At 39.8% G+C, this 17,279-nt stretch overlaps 1 protein-coding gene across 4 annotated transcripts in view; it reads right to left on the minus strand.

Annotated features, from left to right (window-relative positions):
- LOC125464660 (seizure protein 6 homolog) overlaps positions 1 to 17,279 on the minus strand; it is an 853,304-nt gene that overhangs the window by 13,791 nt on the left and 822,234 nt on the right. For 2 of the 4 annotated variants that reach the window (XM_059655253.1, XM_059655250.1), the window contains 2 exons: positions 13,176 to 13,293; positions 4,061 to 7,587 (listed from right to left, as the gene is read on the minus strand). In XM_059655253.1, the coding sequence (XP_059511236.1) occupies positions 7,422 to 7,587; positions 13,176 to 13,293 (284 nt within the window). In that variant the 3' untranslated portion in view covers positions 4,061 to 7,421. Of the gene's footprint in view, positions 1 to 4,060; positions 7,588 to 13,175; positions 13,294 to 17,279 lie in introns of those variants that run through there. The other 2 variants (XM_059655251.1, XM_059655252.1) reach the window with 2 other exon arrangements.

Genomic DNA, 17,279 nt, shown 5'->3' on the forward strand with positions numbered 1-17,279 from the left:
GCAAACCCATTTGTGGATTCTTGTCACATTTATTGGTCATATCTTATCACCCTGATAAAGTGCAGGTCAACATTCTTGTTGAACTACTTTTTTCTCTGTTTTGAGGATGCTCCCACAATGGTATGGACATAATTCTAGGATACTGACCCACCGTTGATGAAGGAATTGGATTATATGTCGATCGGAATAATGGCTGACTTGTGGGAGCTTGGAAGTGGATGGTATTCCTGAGACATTTCTGGTCTAATCCATCCAGCAGGTGGAGGCCACAGTGATGGAGGTGAGCATTTGTATGCATCCTGCAGATCATGTCACCCAATGGAATGCTGACTATTTTATAGGTGTATCAACAGCAATACCATACGAGCTACGTGCAGCAATTTTTAGAAAATGCATTAAGCGATATAGGTCAATGTAATCTGAGCAATGTAGCATATCTACTTAATGCACATCTATCACCATTCAGGGACAAATAGAACAAAACACTCAATGTTCAAATACATCAAGATCACTTTTTTTGATCCTATCATTTTAGCAGCAACCCACAAATAGGCTAAAGTGCATATGAATTTCTGGTGCTAGTATGTGCGTTTAGATGGTGTAATTATTTAACTTAGTAATCAGAAATATAGTTAGCCATATCTGGATTCGCAATTAGGTACATCAGAATTCCCAATGACCTATATGTGTCTCGTGCCATCATGTTGCTGATTTGAGACTGATCCATGATGGAGGGACTTTTGAAAGGTCACCTTGTGAACCATTTTTTTGGAGAATAGTCATTTTTGAACTTGGTCATGTAACAATTATCTCGACAAATGCCATACCAGTTAAAGATCTTCTCAATGCAGTACCATCCCCTAAACTACACATTAATGTTGGGGCCCAGGAAACGATGGCACCACGAAAGTGCCAGGGAAGATGACCTCACTTAAGATGGGGATTATGTATTGTGTTGGCCAAAGTATGAATCCAGTGCCTGAGCAGTATATCATACAGCACCTGTGTGGAAAGGGTCCTGGAAGAGAAGTCTTGGTTAAACATTTAAATTGTTCTCCACGTGACCTTTTCACCTCAACTTTTCTCCCCCACAATAAGGGTAATGTAGATATTCCACAGCAGCTAGCTTCTCATTGACCACTTTTTTTTGTAGTTCCCGCTCCACTCCATTTCCAAACCATGCTGCTTACATGTGACAAGAAAGGTTGTTTGAAAGCACAAGGCAAAAATGCAAATGCATCTATCTCTCACTTTCAGGCACGCGGCAAACAAAATACGGGCATTGCTCTCACTGAACAATTGTCCCATCAGCCCATTGTTCAGTGCATGGTATTATATTAATCGGAGATGGATCACAGTTGTCTGCTTTCCTTCAATGCAGCATTGAGCAGAAATAGGTCTCTACGCTGTGAGAACCACTTTCTCAGCCCACCTGGAAAGTAAAATCAATTAACCTGGCAAACAGCACACATTGGCTCAGCTGGTCTTGCAGTGATTTTCAATCAACCTGTTTGGGCATATTAGTATAACTCTGGTGGAACTTGAACCTGGATCTCCTGGCCCAGAGGTAGGGACACTACCACTACGTTACAAGATCTCTTCTGATTGGACTTGCATACCTCTGAATAATGATCCAGAATAATGAGTATATTCATTCCCAAGCGTTACTACTTTGTTTTACTGTTTTATCCCTCTGGGCTGCAGCAGAAGTTGAACATTGGGAAAGTTCACAGAAGTTACCCTACCTCTGCCTCAAGTTTTCCAGGATCTGGGAACAAAGGCAGCAACTGCTGCCACAGAGACAGGAAGCCAATTAGGTCAATGAAGGCCCATTTAGATGCCACATTCTGAAGGAGAGCAGTTCCTGACTGTCAGAATGGCCTCTTAATGACTGTGAAACCTTGCAGTCTCCAGGTGGTAGGCCAGAAAACCATCTGAGCCGCACACCGTTCTCCATTGAAGGAGATAATGCCAGTCCTATGGAGGCGTGGCCCTCCCATACAATTGTCCTCTTTTTATTCTCAAATTTTGCAGAAAACGTCTGAGAGTACCTCCATTTGTTAGCAACCTCATTCTTGTATTTCTGCCTCAGCAGCTCCCAGTTGTTGCAGTCAGGCTGTGGCCCTCCAACCTTGGCAAGGCACCAGTTCCTCTAATAGGATGATTAAAATTTCCGATAAGATAAATAATTGGTCATGTCCTGCAATGTCAAGTCCACAGAGAGGCAACTGGCGAGCAGGGAATCAGAACATGTATGTGGCCCTGACCTGAGGTTTTGATCCAACTGGAATGTTCCAGAGTAAGACTCTCTAACATCCTTCCCTATGGAACATACAGCATGGTAGAGACCTGATCACAAGATTCTTTTGAGGTTCCTCCCAGAAGAAAAACCAGAAAGACTTGAGCTGTAGAGAGAGGTTGAATAGGCTGGGGCTATCTTCCTTGGAACATTGGAGGCTGAGGAGTGACCTTGCAGAGGTTTATAAAATCATGAGGGGCATGGATAGGGTGAATAGCCAAGGTCTTTTTCCCAGGGTAGGGGAGTCGAAGCTAGAGGGCATAGGTTTAAGGTGAGAGGGGAAAGGTATAAAAGAGATGTTCTATGTGTGCGATAGACATAAGAGGCAAATTTTCACACAGAGGATGGTACGTGTATGGAATGAGTTGTCAGAGGGGTGATGGAGGCTGGTGCAATTGGCATTTAAAAGGCATCAGGATGGGTATATGGATTGGAAAGGTTTAGAGGGATACGGGCCAAATGCTGGCAAATGAAATTAGATTACTTTAGGATATCTGGCTGGCATGGACAAGTTAGACCAAAGAATCTGTTTCTGTGATGTACAACTCTATGACTTGGTAATGACTGTCACTAATCCAAACTGAAGTACCACTTTATGTTATACAAAACCAACTGATCTAGTACTAGTCATTTCCAAGGATTAGTGTTTTTTCCCCCCTTCTGGTGCAGAGAAGGTGGTATAAATAATATCACATTAGATCTTTCAACTAACAAGTTTATAATACTATAAATGAATCTTTATGCAAGTTGGTCAGAACTGTAGAATGTTAGCAACACAGAAAGAGACTATTGGCCCATTGTGTTTGTCCTGGTTCTTTACTGGACCAGTCCAAAAATAATCCCTCTGCTTAATAAAACCACAATTATACACAGTAGAGGAAACAGCCATTTAATTTATCAGATAAACAAACTACGAATTCCTTTGCATAGTTTAATAAAGCCAGTTTTCTTTCTGCTGTTGAATTCCTGAGAGTCCCAAGAAAGCTCCCCAATTGCTATGACAGCAAAGCTTCATGATTGTTGAACAATGAAAGAACCGTTAACAAGGTAAGATTCCATGACTACCTTCCAGAAGCAGTGCTGCTAATGTATTCTGGGGCTGACAAGTTGGTTGTCTTTTTCAAACTAAATAGAGACATTTTTGCGATCTTCAGTAAGGCCTGATCATCTTTAAACTAAAATAGAAGTGGGGTAATAGCTGTGCCAGGGTTAACTTGTGTAGGGAAAGGGGACAGCCAAAACTAAAGGCTGAAAAGTTTAGCTTTAACAAACATCTGAGCTGGCCAAGGTTGGAACCTTTTCTTTTGTCTGAAGCCAATAAAATTTGTCTTGGCTTAGGAACCGATTGGTCTCTCAAGCCAAATTCTTTTCCAGTTAGGATTCAAAGCCACTGTGGCAGAGAGTCTCATGCCAATCCTTTTGACACATCTTGCTCCGCTGATAAGCTAAAACTCATGACCAAGTGAGATGAAAACTTGAACAACTGATTAGTTTTGTCATAGAGATGTTTATTAGCTTTAAATGGTCTTCAAAATAAAAGGGAAACTCACAAGAAGCCATATGCATAAATGTAATTGGCTCAAAGCTTGCTCTATAAGTTAATTACGGGGATCAGGGAGCTGTTAACTGTATCTCTTACTGGACTGCTTGTTCTCTGCCACAGGATTTGGTGCCAGTAATATTTCACAATCCAGCCCCAGGTAGTCCATGAAGAAAGTCACAAAATGATCAAAGAACAAGAAACAACAGCAAACAAAATGAACAGATGCCACACACTTTAATAATGAATCAGTTCTCATTCACAGTTATGAGAGATCATACTGATTTAGCAATTGCATAATCCAGTTTGGAGCAGTTTTCTTATATAAAAAAACAAGTAAATTGGGAGTAAATCCCTGTGCATTCAATACAGTCTTTCAATTTGACTAGCATTAGGTTTTTTTGCGGTTGGGTTCAATTTTTAGTATTCCGACTGTGATTGCAAATAAAGCTTTTGAACCAGATATACAGATTCCTTCCCTCACAGGGTATTTAGTGCTCTGTAGTGTATTTTAATTAAAGTTCACAAACAAAATGATGCCAAATCCACAACTAGAGCTAAATCACTATATGGCAATGCTTTGTGTACGTTTTAGTCATCGCTGTTTGTCTTAAAGCTTAATTTATCAGGTAACCTGATTTGAAAAATAAATTACTACTTTGCAAATAACAATCACCTTTAACAACGAGAAAATGAATTCCAAATACAGCAAAAAATCATTCTCTTCCACGTAGTTTGTTCATGCGCAATTCTGTTTTCAGAATAAAAATACCATACTAGATCTACTTGTAGGTAAACACAAATCTAAAATTTCAAATAATTTTAATTTTGTTTTTGACTGGGGTCTGGATTTTTGTCACGACTTTAATATTTTGATTCAGGGCTGATAATTGGTCTGGTTTCTAGATAAATCGTCACTTCGCTTACTGGCTCCACAGTAAGAATGAGGTCATAATTTTTCAAGACTCCATGAAGTTAACATGGATCTCATATGCTGGCTTATTGTAAAATCAGGAATGCTTCACTGGTTGTCAATTAAATTCTGTGAAGGGGCATCTTGGAAAATTTCTTCCCTGGCATTTAACTTTCTACTCTGCACTGAGGATGCAACAGCATCTGTGAAGACGTGAAAATGAATATGTACTCTTTGACTACAGAACAATGTTCACTGCTCAGTTTTTACTCACTTCTTTTCACTGGTCGTGATAAGATGAAGTTTACGTTGACTCTTTTGGTATACCTCTCTCCTTATTTTGGTCAGGTTTTAAACAAGTAAAGTAAGGGTGGGAATCAGCTGTTCACAAAGATGATGATTGGTTAAATGGGTGAGGCATGGTATGGATGATCTTGGGTGATTTTTATTGGAAGGGGAGGTGCATTCAGTACTTCTGAATTTCCCTGGATCAATTTTCAAATAACTTCCTTCTGTTCCTTGAGGGACTGCTGATTAGGCTGCCTCATGCTCAAATTTCACAGGACCCCACTTTTTTTAGAATTCTTTCACAGGAGGTGGAATTGTTGGCAAGGCCAGCATTTCTTGCCCATCCTAAACTGCCTTGGAACAGGAAGGCTTGCCAGGTCAATTCAAACAGCAGTCAAGAGTCAACGGCATTGCGCTGGGTCTGGAGTCACGTGAAGGCTGGTTTGGTGGTAATGTATTAGATTCCTTTCACTGAGGAGCATGAGCGAACCAGATAGGTTTTTACAATAACTGATGACAGTTTCACAGCTATCATTAATGAGGCTAGCTTTTAATCCTAGATTTTACTAATTGAGTTTAAATTCCAAAAGCTGTTGGGTGGATTTGAACCCTTGCTCCCAGAGGCGCTTGGGGGTCTCGATTTTCCAGCCCAGCAACATTACCACCAAGCCACTGTCTCAGCCACATTCATAAGGCTCCATCCTGCTCCCTGTCATAAAACTGGTGGCTGAACTGAAAACTGCATCAGGTGGGACTTTGGCAACAGGCCGGCAGAGAGCTGCATTTTTCTGTTTTGATCTTGCTGTGCTCTGTTTAAGGTGAAAAGCAGAGCAGAAGTGAAATGGAAACATCTGATGGAAGCAGCTGACTCTTATATAAAAATGCTAGGACTCTGAGATGGCTAGTTAAGTTTTAATGAAGCTGCCTGCCTCTATGTGTCTTTTATTTTACTTCTAAATGTTTCTGACATTGAGTGGGGGTTGGGAGAAATATTGACATTCCCAGCTTATTATTTTGTTCAGTTATAGACAACAACCTGCAGAGAAGAAGAAAAACCCACCCTTTAATTGAAAGAATGAGAAGGTTGGTAACTCTGAAAACTCCCCATCAAGAAATAACAGCAAATGGTTGTCTCAGCATTCTCAGGGGAAATGTTTCAAGTTAATAAGCGAGCGTCAGGCTTTTTGTATTAGGAGTGCAAAATATCCACTGTCTGTTTAGTCAGTAGACTAACTGAGGTTCCACTTCAGATTGCTTCATTTGCCAATGTAACTAAAAAAAGGTATGAGCATTAGCAGCTGCTGCTTGCTTTATGCATGAATGCCAGAAAATAGACCCCAAAAATGAACACTTCTCAAGTCACTAAATAATTTACCCCATGTTTAAATCCTGATTGATGGGCTGTATTTTACAAATGTTTTAGTGGGTTTAAAAATTGAGATTCAGCATCAAATCGTTTTAAATTGAGGTCGAGGGGACACAGAGTAAAGGGCCAAGCTGGAAAAGGCCAAGGAAGATGATGAGATAAGTCTTAAAGCATTGGAAAGCTGATCAAAGTTTGGTGTTTTAGAAGCCTTTCAACAGGGATGTCAGTGTTTGATGCCAGCTTTAAGGCCTGCTGCAAAACTGAGTTTAGTCAGGATGACTCTGGCTGAAGACCAAGTTGTTTTTTAAGAAACTGTAAACTAGTCATCAAATCTCAAGGTAAATTGCTGATGCTCCAGAATTTTAAACATATCATCCACATTCATCTTGAAAATGGCAAAACTAATTTCAGTAACTCTGAATTCATTTTGTTCATTTTTAATGAATAACATAGGTTCTCTGGCCAGATTGCAAAGCATCAACTGTGTTTGAGAGGCAGCTACATTTGCAGGAGATTAAGAAAGCTGGAAATCACAGGGAGAAATCTCTTAGTATGTTGCCAAGGTCACTTAATAAATATCAGGTTTCTAGTTCACTATCAATTTTTACTGAGAGCAACTTGATGTTGAATCACCTGACCTCCTTTATTGCACATTCAGTAATACAGTGATATCCCTTCAGTATCCTGATACCCAGAGACACTGCACCAAAATAATGCTTACATTAAATGTAACAGATTCTGAAGCATAGACCACTAAGAATAGAAACATAAACATGCTAAATTTTATAGAAGGTTTTGCAGTTTTCTAACAGAAACAGAAAACACAATATAACTGACACGCCAAAAGATCACAATGAAACTAGAACAAAAGCTATATTGAAAATAAATATGTATGGTAATGGTTTTTAAATACATAATGCAAAGACTTTGTGAGATGACTGACAGATGGCTTCAGTAAGGTTTCATGCCTATGGCATGCACCGTAAGAGGACAACTGTGATGTGATGGAAGTTGTTCAGGTAAGGACAGGTGTATTTTCAGGATCCAAATCCCTCAGCTGGAGGGGCTCATTACTTACTCCTGTCTCATATATGGGATTGTCGAATGCTGATTCCACGGTGATGTGGTTGTAAGGATGAGGGCCGGCCAGTGGCAACCTTAATGTGGACTTTCCCTGGAACCTGGGAAGAGAAGTGAAGTAAAAGAGGCCATCTCAGCTTCGTCAAAACTCTTCATGGAGATAGAACACTGTGCACTAGGCAGCGACTGCAGACACTCAGTTCTCACAGGAGCTGAGCGTCAATGGATCCGCTCACTGCAACAACTTACATTAATATACCACCTTTAACATTGTAAAACACGCCAGGCCCTTGACGGGAATGTCAAACACAATATTGACACCGAGCTAGAGGATATATTGGAACAGATGACCAAATGCTTGGTTGAAGAGGTAGGTTTTAAGGAGTTTTGTGGAGGAGGACAGAGGGAAAGAGAAGTGCAGGGACTAAAAACCTCTCAGATCTTGGGGTTTAGGCAACTGAAGACTCGGCCACCAAAGGTGGAACAATGAAAGTCAAACAAGCATCATTGTGACAGCATGGCACTGTCTCTATCTCAGGATTGGGGTAGGATTGGAGCAGATTTCAAAGACAGAATGGGGCAAGGGGATGGAGGGATTTGAAAAAATGATGAATATTTCAAAATCAATATATTGTCAGACAGAGAGACAATGCAGGACTGTGAGTACAGAAGAGTAAATGGGACATTGTGCAGCCTGGATATAGGCAGCAGAGGTTTGGATGAATATACATTTACACAGAGTGGTTGGGGTGCCAGGACACCATTGCATTAGCCACATCAGCAGGCACTGAAAGCACGAATGAGGGCTTTAACGTTAGATGAGGTGAGGTTAGACAGAAACAGTAAGCTTTAACAGAGCATTCAGCCCTACCTGAACTTTGCAGTTTTTAAAATTTAGCTCATAAACTAAGCTGTAGAGGAAAAAAAACAAATAGTTGAGCCATATAAAACAGAAGATGTTCCAGGGTTAATGACCAATTTGTATTAGATTTATTGATCAGAAGTGATGTTTTAATGCTTCTTTGCTCGATTGGGGAAAGTAAGCTACAGTTCCCATTTCTGTTTGTTAATTGCTGCTAGAATTGTGCATGGGAGGATATGAATGAAGATTCCAAGTGAAGTTAAGATGGGAGCTATATTTTTAAAACCAAGTACTTAGCTGACTGAAAATGGCTTATAAGAAGAGGTTTCGAATTAATTAAGTGATTAAGAGGTGTTTGGCAATGATCATATCAAATGTTGACATTTTATTGAGGGGACTTACTAATTGTGAGATTCCAACTAGATAGCTCATTGAATAGAAAAATCAAGCTGGTTTCCTATTGAGCATACACTTTACCCATCGCTTTCCCCCTCAACTTTCTTGTATTCGCTATATTTAGGCAATCTAGTATATACCCTTGCACAGGGAGAAAATAGAAAGCAAAGACCTGATTGTTTAAAATGGCAACTTTCAATTTTAAGTGTTAAAGCACTTTAGTTATCAATATTTCCCCAATGTGTTCTGGTGTGCATCCTTAGAAACCTGAAAAACCTTTTGAATAAGTTTAACTTAAAACTGCTCAAATCAAAACTACTGCCCATGTTTCTGCCTGCAAAGTGATTTCCAATTGTTCTGATAATATTTAATCATTTTCAAGCTTGGCCACTGATAGCTGGATTATAGTAACAGAGTGGGAGCTGTGAGTTTCTGATATCCAAGTGATCTGGCACAAAACCTCAGTGCTTGTTCACAAGACAAAATCAACCTGGACTGTCCTCATGTCCATTTATTTGCCTTGTTCCCAGCAAGAAGTGAGCTGTGTATGAATTAGCTGAGGGAAATGGAGACATGGAGCTACAAACCAAAGATAAGTAGGAATGTACGACATGAAGAAGCCATAAGGTTTTTGTGTACGGATATAGATGAAGTGAGTGAGTAAAAATCTGGCAGATGGAGTATAATGTAGGAAAACATTTAGTTGTTCACTTTTCCAGAAAGAATGGAAAAGTGGAGTTTTACTACAATAAAGAATGACTGATGAATTTCGATATGCAGAGTTATCTAGATATTCCATTACTGGAGTCACAAAAAGTTAGAATGCAGGTACAACATATAATGAAGAACGTTAATGAGATGCTCTTCTTTATTATGATTTGAGTTAAACTAAAGTTGGGATTTAATGGTTTAGCTCACCTCCACCTTTTCAAAGGCAATGAGGAATAGACAATAAACGTTGGCCCAATCAATGATGTCCACACCCTATTCATGAATATTTATATAGGGCATTGGAGAGATTTCATCTCAAATACTGTTATCAGTTTTGGCCTCCTTATCTAAGGAAAGATGTAAATGTATTGCAGGTGGATCAGATGAGATTTACTAGAGTTATATGCAAAATAAGTGGGTTTTTTTGAGGAAAGCATGGACAGGCTGAGCTTATTACTACTGAATCTGGAAGAAGGAGGGCTAATGTGATTGAAGTGCATAGGAAAGCATGGGTCTTCTCGTGGTTTGAATCCAGAAGTAGGGGTCATCATTTTCAAATGAGGGGTTGCACTTTAAGTGCTGAGCTGAAAACAAATGTTTCTTTCAGAGGATTACATGATGTTGGAACTCTCCATTTGAGAAGGAGAGGAAGCAATCCTTGAATATGTTCAAACTGGAAGTAGATAGATTCATGTTAGGCAAAGGAATTCAACATTTTGGGGATAGATGAGATTGCGGAATTTTAAACAAAAATAGATCAGCCATGATCTTATTCATTGGTGGAGGAGACTTGAGGCGGTCAGATGGCCTACAACTGCTCCCACTTTTGTATGTTCCTCTATCTGTTCTTCTCCCCCATTTCTCAAAAGCGACATTTTCAAACATAAGCAAATTAAAAAATGCAGCTGATTGGGAACGAAAGTTTCTGCAATGTGCTACTTGGAAACTGTCCTTAATTTTCCTTTAATTTTAAACATATTTTGTGCCCAGGTTGGCAATCATGCTTGAGGTTTAAACCCCAATCCATGATGTGCAGTCCTTACAGTGTGTCAAATAAATATTGTTCATTGAACCCCTGGTGTCGCATTATCAAAGAAGTTATTCAAGGCTTTTGGGAAGATTTGTAGCTCAGGTTGTTGATGCAGTTGTTTACTTGCTCATCAAGCTGAGAAGTTAATTTGCAAATGTTTCATCACCCTGCGAGGTAACATCGCCAGTGAGCCTCCAGTGAAGCATTAGTGTTCTGACCTGCTTGCTATTTTTGTGTCTCAGTTTGCTGGGGTGGGTAGCATTGCTATTGGATTTGTTTCTTAGTAGTTGGTATATAGGGTCCAGCTCTACATGTTTGTTAATGGAGTTTCGGTTTGAGTGCCAGGCCTCTAGGAATTCTCATGCATGTCTTTGCTTAGCTTGTCCAAGGATGTCTACATTGTCACAGTTGAATCGGTCCCCCTCTTTGTCCATGTGTATTGAAATGATAGTTGGTTATGCCTCTTAGTGGCTAGTTGGTGTTTGTGAATCTTAATGGCAGGTTTCCTTCCAATTTGCCCTTTGTAATGTTTTTGGCAATCTTTGTGTGGCATCTTGTAAATAACGTTGGTTTTGTTAGTTGCGATTGCCAGATCCTTTATTCTCACCAGTAGCTGACGTAGAAGGTGGAGTATTCTGGTGGTCATTTCAAATATGTCCTTAATGTATGGAATGGTGACGAGTGTCTCTGGATATGTTGTGTCTTCCAGTGTGGTCTGTTGTGTAGGCATCGGTGGACTACATTTTTTGGGTAACCTTTGTTTTTAATGACGCTGTAAAGGTGCTCTTCCTCGGCTTTGCATAGCTCCGGGGTGCTGCAGTGTGTTGCTGCTCACTTGAACGAGGTTTGGATGCAGCTCCATTTGTGGAGATTGGAATGATTGGTATGGTAGTTGAGTACCTGATCCATATGGGTGGCCTTCTAGTGTACACTGGTCTGGAGCTCGTGTTGGCCTTACATTCGACCATTACATCCAGGAAGGGAAGTCTGTTGTCGTTCTCCTCATGGCTGGTGAAGATGTCGTTTGAGTAGATGGGTTTCCTCCAGTTTACAAAGGTGTCATCCACATAGAGGATCCATAGTTTTGGTTGGATGATGGGAAGGGCTGTCCATTGCAGTCTTTGTATTATGGCTTCCGCTATTAATCCGGATATTGGTGATCACATGGGTGTTCCACTGATTTGTCCGTGTACCTTGACGTTGAAAGTGATGTGGGTTGTGAGACAGATCCAGTAGTTTGAGGCTGCCATCTTTGCTGATGGTGTTGGTGCTGTCGGGTAGCTGTATCCCTGGTCTATCTATCAGCGAGGCTAATGTTTCCTTAGCTAGGGGAATGTTTATGGGGGAAATAGTGCAGTCACATTGAAGGAGACTATGATCTCATCCTCATCTATTCCGGTGTCCTTACTGATGTTGAGGTATTCTTGAGCAGAGTGAATGGAGTGGTTTGAGCCATCTATTAGGTGTTTCAGTCTGTAGTTCTTTCACAAGTCTGTTTGTCAGTGTACCCAACAGTGAGATTGTGGGTCTGAGGGGGACCTCCAGCTTGTGTACCTCGGGGAGACCATAGAAGATGGGTGTGCAGCAGCCTGAAGCTACACAAAGCCGAGGAAGAACACCTTTACAGTGTCTTTAGAAACAGCAGTTACCTGAAAAATGTAGCCCACCGCTACCTACACAACAGGAAGACACAACACGTCCAGAGAGACTAGTCACCATTCCATACATGAAGGACATATCTGAAATGACCACCAGAATACTCCACCTTCTACGTCAGCTACTGGTGAGAATAAAGGATCTGGCAATCACAACTAACAAAACCAACGTTATTTACAAGATGCCACACAAAGATTGCCAAAAACATTACAAAGGGCAAATTGGAAGGAAACCTGCCATTATGATTCACAAACACCAACTAGCCACTAAGAGGCATAACCAACTATCATTTCAATACACATGGACAAAGAGGGGGACCGATTTGACTGTGACAATGTAGACATCCTTGGACAATCTAAGCAAAGACATGCACGAGAACTCCTGGGGACCTGGCACTTAAACTGGAACTCCATTAACAAACATGTAGAGTTGGACCCTATATACCAACCACTAAGAAACAAATCCAGAAGTGATGCTACCCACCCCAGAAAACTGAGATGCATAAATAACAAGCGGGACAGAACACCAGTGCCTCACTGGAGGCTCACTAATATGGTGATGAAATGTCCGCAAACTTACCAGCTCAGCAAGCAAATCAACAATCACAAAAGGAATATGTTTTTACTAAGGGCAGGTAGTTCTTCTACTGAAGTAAGACCTAACAGACAATGCAGCTTGGTTCACCATATTTTAGATGAAAGCATCCCACTATTAATAATAAGAAGATTGCAACCCTTAAATCCTTCATGAAGTTTCGAAATATTTATTCAATTTCTGAGTAATGGCTCTGCCTGTCTGTTCATAAAATATATTGTCACATCATGAAAATGATTAATTAACTTTACAATAAGAAAAATGCAATTTCATAAGTTGTCTTCAATGATGCTTTAAACAGCAAGGCTACTCGTTAATATCCTTCATTTTCTATCCTTGCTTTCATAAAAAAAAATTGTCAATCTGCTGTAGATGTTAAATAATGTGTGTTATTAAGCTCAGCCTCTGCTGTTAATCTTGCATTTTCTGCAACTACTCACTTTGTAAAGTAGAAATAGATCACTGCAATGAGGAGAGCTACAATGATCATCGGGATGAATACTGCAATGGCAATATGACTTCCTTGCATCTGGCTCAGAGAGCTTGCAGGCTTGGCCACTGCAAGAGAAACAGGCATCTTACACGCATGATATAATAGGCACCTTTCTCTTTGACATCCACATTATAAATTACACATTATAAAGTATATATTTAAGAACAGCTCTTCACCAAGTACATTTCCTCATTTGAATTTTCATTATCAAATAGAAAAGAACGACATGAATTAGATGTTGGTTTTTACGAGCACTGGATGTCCCAAAATAATGTGTGGTAAATGAAGTACTTTTTGAGATGTAGTCACTGATGTGACGAAGGAAACATTGATGATAATTGGCATAAAAAACTCTCACAACAGCAGTAGGCTAATGACCAGAAATTTTTTTATAATGTTGATTGGGGGATAGATGTTGACCAGGGCACCGAGAATAAGTCTCCTGATCTTTAAAATAGCGTCATGGAATCCTTTACATCCGCCTGCACAGGCAGACTCAACCTTGGTTTAACAGGAGTATTCCGGTATTCTGAATTCCAATGCTGAAGCCATGGCATAGGACTTGAACTGGAACTTTGTGACTTACAGACAAGAGTGGAACCAATGGTGGACCAACTTCATGCACCCATTGCTTTGTAACTGCTATTATAGATTCAGCATTTGGACTGTTACTGGTAAGATATTTCAGATCTTAACTATCGTCAGTGGGAAACAATTTCTCCAAATGTCCCACTTTAATTCATTTGGTGGTAATCTTAAATTCTTGCCGTTCACCTACTTATTAGCCTACCAGTGGAAATACTTGTTTTCGTTTATTTTGACGAAGACATCATAATTTTGAACACTTCCATTAATTCTCCTGTTAACCGTTGCTCTGAGAAAGTAACCTCAATTTTTCAAATATCTCCTTATAAGTAAAGCCTAGTGCTGTTTTGGTGAATGTCTTCTGCCTCCTCTCGATGGCCTTCTTCCATAGTAGGGTATCCAAAACATGAGGTTGGATTTCTCGGCCCTGTTTGAGCTGTGATCAGAGACAAGCATGAGCTACAAGTAGTGTTGGCGCCCTATGCGTCTGTTCAACAGGACCTAAGAATTAGAGTAGGAATAGAAATTCAGCCCCTTAAACCTGCTCTATCCTTTAATACTCAGCGTTAACTCAACTTGTCTGCCCACTCCTTAAACTGTTATTAATTAAAAATCCATCCATAACCTTCTAAAATTTATTCAATACCCTGACATCCACCACACTGTAGGGTTGTGAATTCCATAGAATCACAATTCTTTGAGGTATCCAATTCCTCTTTACATCTGTTTTAAATCTGCTACCTTTTAGTCTGAAACTATCACCTCTCATTCTAGATTTCACAAGGGGAGACATCCACACTGTGAGTATTTTGTCAATTCCCTCCAGCATTTTATATACCTCAGTTAGATCTCCTCACATTCTTTTAAGCTGGAGTGATTGCAGGCCTAAGCTACTCAATCTCTCTTCATAAGACAAACCTGCTCCACCCTGCATGTTTAACGGATGTAGGAATGAAGTGGCTAATTGGGCCAGTCTGTAACTCAGGGCATTAGTGGCCACAAAAGACCAATATAAGAGAACTGACACTGTCTCCAGGTTCCCACAGGTGACTGGATCAATTTGACTTCTCTGGAGCAGCTTCTTGTTGGCAGACAGGTGACCCTTCCTGGTATAGCTGCTATAGTCGTTCCCCCAACCTGCATCACCCCACCCAAATCCACACCCCATCAATGCCCATTCATACCAATTGTCCCTCTCCAGATGGTGGCCTGACTGTAAATGCTAGATTTAATTTGTAATAGTTGGAGGGACATGATGCCTCCATTCTGAGATGCCATCTCCCTTACCTCCCTAGCATTAACAGGTTGCCTCTCTTTAACTGGCCAACTCCAGGGAAAATCACAATGAGTTACTGTTTCTCACTGAGTGCATTTGATGCTAATGTCGGGGTTCAGAAGCCCTCAGGGAGGGGTCTCACTGTTGCATGCATGTATCTAATTTTTCAACAATTAGCAGCTGGTAACTTGCCTTCAGATTAATGTTGAAGATGTCTTATATTACTTATTGTGTATCTTCCCTTATCCTTCACTGTACTTATTTATTTTATAAATCAACATCTTTTTCCCCTGTTCGAGGAGTGTGTTAAATTGCTGAAAATGCTCATGTTTAATTTTTTTGAAAAAGCTTTAAAGTAAAAAATTCACCTCCTGAATCTGGACATTTGTGGCACTGGAGTACTATATATATAAATGTTTAAATGACGTCAGTGATCGAACCAAAAGGATCCCCTGATTCTACATTATAAACCCCAGAAATTGATCCATGTCACACTTCCCCTTTTCAACATTAATCCTGCCAGAAGAATGTTCATTCTACTTCCCCAGCTTTTATCCTGGCCTATTTTTGTAATTGCCTGTAGCATTCTGTGTTTACATTTTCCATTCCCTTCACTGTTTTCTATATCCCTGTGATCACTTCACCAGGCTGAAAGATGCAACTTTCTCCTGACTTTGATCATAATTCAGACTTTTGACTCTTATGTCAAAATCTGTACTTGGTAGAACTCCTGCTTTTGAGTCAGAAGTCTGGACAATTATACCCCAGAATGTGTCACCTTTTTAGCCCCCTTGTTTGACTGCTGCAAAGATTTTATTTCTTTTTAGCATACAGCCACATCACAATTATAATATAGTCCACTAGTTTAAATTTAAGGAGTCAGTGTCAGGGTTTTCTTGAATGAAATGAAGTGGAATTTTATTACATAATAATACTGAAAAGGTAATAAAATGTGATATTGAACACACACTAATATATGTGTAAAGTTTGAAAAGGAGCGAGCGCCTGGTATAGACAGCAAGGTAAAAGAACATGCAGCTTAACAATTCCATTGAGTCATTGAGGTTTCAGATCAACCCTGGCCTTTTAAATGATGTCATCTATTCTCAGTAGTGGTAAGATTTACTTATGTTTGAGTTTTTGGTAAATGGATTATTAGAATGGGCATTCTGATTTCCTTTCGTCAGTGTGTATTGCCTTTTGAGAAGCTGAAAGAAAACAGAAGGAGAGAATCTTTCAGGTCTACTGTCATAAATGCGTTTTGTTCTTTCAGAGGAGCTGTAGTAAATACAATTGATTGGTGTATTACCACGTTTGGCTTCATAGTTTTATCAAACTTGATAATTTGCTGGTATATCTTCCATCCCAATATGTGAAGCTTTCCCATAAAGATGTATATTAAACATGAACTACACTCCCGAGATTGAATGTTTTTTGATAAGCTGCTCCTTTCTTGGTGATTTCCTAAACTGGTTCAATCTGTGTTCAGTTGATAGTTGGTGTTATTTTAAGTCAGGGATGTTTTCTTTTTAAAAGCCATTTTTAATCTACGAAGGTCCCAGGTATTAAAATCAGATGATGGAAGTCAAAAATTGGTAGTCAATATTTCCCCACTAACATAAAGCAGGGTATTATATTGCTGGAAACATACCTAGACAGTCACTTGGATGTAAAAATCTTGTGGTATTATTCACAGAAAAGCAGGAGTGTTCCTCTGAACTGTATCAACATCAATCTTTGAGTCAACACCAGCAAACAAATTTAGTGGTCATTTATCTTATTACTTTTTTGGTACCTTGTTGTACAGGCAATGGCTGCTAAATTTCTTTATAACAATAACTGCAATTCAAATCAACAGGAGTAATTCATGGGCTGTATTTTATTTTGGGACGTTCTGAGGATGGGAAAGTTGCTGTGTAAAATGCAAGTTCCTCCTTCTCAGATTAATGGCTCTTCTCCGTGTTGTCTTCAGAAGGGTCTCTCATAATTTGTATAATCAATTACTCTCAGCATTTTAAATGTCTTAGTCACAATTCCTCATCTATACTCCCTTCTTCTGATGAAAACAAATAAAATGCTTTCCTCACAACTGGGAGCTCCAAATACTCATCATCACTGCTTTAATATGGAAACCCCTCCAATAAATGGAAGCCTGATTTTGAACCTTTACTCTGGTGGGAATGATGCTGT

This window comes from Stegostoma tigrinum, chromosome 27, assembly GCF_030684315.1.
Source record: "Stegostoma tigrinum isolate sSteTig4 chromosome 27, sSteTig4.hap1, whole genome shotgun sequence".
NCBI classification, from domain to species: Eukaryota; Metazoa; Chordata; class Chondrichthyes; order Orectolobiformes; family Stegostomatidae; genus Stegostoma; species Stegostoma tigrinum.